General features: G+C 45.5%; 1 protein-coding gene across 2 annotated transcripts in view; it reads left to right on the forward strand.

Moving 5' to 3' along the window:
• LOC107096158 (p53-induced death domain-containing protein 1-like) overlaps positions 1–1,610 on the forward strand; it is a 12,702-nt gene extending 11,092 nt beyond the window's left edge. For both annotated transcript variants that reach the window (XR_001481787.1, XM_015392683.1), the window contains exon 13: positions 1,474–1,610. Coding sequence is in view for 1 of the 2 variants with exons in the window: in XM_015392683.1 (XP_015248169.1) it covers positions 1,474–1,590 (117 nt within the window). In the remaining variant the exon portion in view is untranslated. The remainder of the gene's footprint in view (positions 1–1,473) is intronic.
• The last annotated feature ends 4 nt before the right edge of the window (positions 1,611–1,614 follow it).

Genomic DNA, 1,614 nt, shown 5'->3' on the forward strand with positions numbered 1-1,614 from the left:
AATATTCTCGCCTCAAATGATTTTAAAATGTGCTTTTATTGAACAACAGAAAGAGAACTTTTAACTTAATCCTCTGAGCTCTGTGAGCGCTAACCTGGAAGCTGCTGCTGCTGCAGTGCATGCTGGGACAGCTGTCAGTCTGGAGAACAGACAGGCCTGCTCTGATGCATGCTGGGTAAAGAGGGAGGGGCCAGAACAACTTCCGTGGACTTTGTTCTCCGTCTTCTTGTTCTAGTGAATAGGAACAGTACTGGGGCTGAGTCTGATGATGTTTCACGAGGACGCACAAGTACCCAGATTGAGAAACAGCTTTAGAATTGAAAAAGCTTCCTGGATGGGAAGAGAAACGTCTTCAAACTTGGAAACCAAGTCCAGTGGATTGTCGTGAGGAGGGGGAGGGGTCTTCTTTGGGCATGTGTTCTGTGCTTTAAGGCGTGGGATAAATCTGTTCAGTGTGGCCAGCAGAGATGTTGTTGTTGCCGCTCTGTGGTGCAGGCTGGTAGCCTGCGATGGCGTGAATGCCCGGCCATCGGCTCTGTGCCTCTCTGCTGTCCTTGGGATGGGTAGTAACCTTCTGTCTCTACTCCTGTTTGATGCAACGGGAAAGGTTGCTTGCTGTTTTCAAATCCCGTTCATCCCCTGCAGTCACATCATCAGTACATTTCGTGATGAAGGAGGTCACGTTTAGAAGCCATCCATCCAATTCCAGAGGGAATCAAACCTGGAGCCTCCTTGCAGCAAGGCAGCAGTGCTGCCCTCTGCTCCACTGAGCAGCCCACGTTTAGCAGCCAATGAAATGTCTTTAGCTGCAGTGTCAATGTTCTGAGCATTCTTCATGCTGTTTATTTCCTCTAAAACACTCTTTCTGTCGGTGAAACAACTGATGGTTTCTGGGGAAGAAGGTTTGTGATAAAGATTCATTTTAAGGTACTAGAACTGAATAAAAATCACAAGATGCTATTTCCTCCTCCTTGGCAGATTACAGGTGTTATCAGTGGGGCACCCACTGGGAGCGCCACCCCTGCTGCACATAATAAATCTGATAACTCTGTTAAACATGCTTCAGTGACCGGAGCTACATGTGGTTCTTATCAGTAGTTCTGCCATTAGATCCCTATGAAACAGATACAAGCAGCTGCTCTAAAAGCAGGGAACGGAGGAATAAATAGATGGTCTAACCGTACGCCTCTGACGACTGAAGGCGGGTCTTTGCAGCTTTGAAAAAAACGAACTATGGGGTGTTTTTTGGAGATGTTCTTGGAACCTGGAAAGAGGCATAAATCATTGGTCATCTGGCTTTCTGTCCACTGAAAGCAAGTTAGATCATTTGGTTTGGTTAAACTGCTTTTACTAAACCTTCTGCTCTTTTTTATTCATATATAAAAACATCTCTTTATTCAGAGCTCAGTGGAACCAAAGTGAAATATGAACAAACCTGTCGATTAGTCCTGACTCTTCTTCTTAATTTTCCAGGTGTCGTTTTACAGAGGAGACATTCCCAGCGGTCTGCCAGAGGAAGTAGCCAAAAAGAGGACAGGACTTGACCACCAGTGTCTCGCAACTTTACCTTTAAGACGTCCTGTCAGTTAAAATCCCAAATATAATTTCTTGCAT

This window comes from Cyprinodon variegatus, unplaced genomic scaffold, assembly GCF_000732505.1.
Source record: "Cyprinodon variegatus isolate N-32 unplaced genomic scaffold, C_variegatus-1.0 Scaffold602, whole genome shotgun sequence".
Classification (NCBI taxonomy): domain Eukaryota; kingdom Metazoa; phylum Chordata; class Actinopteri; order Cyprinodontiformes; family Cyprinodontidae; genus Cyprinodon; species Cyprinodon variegatus.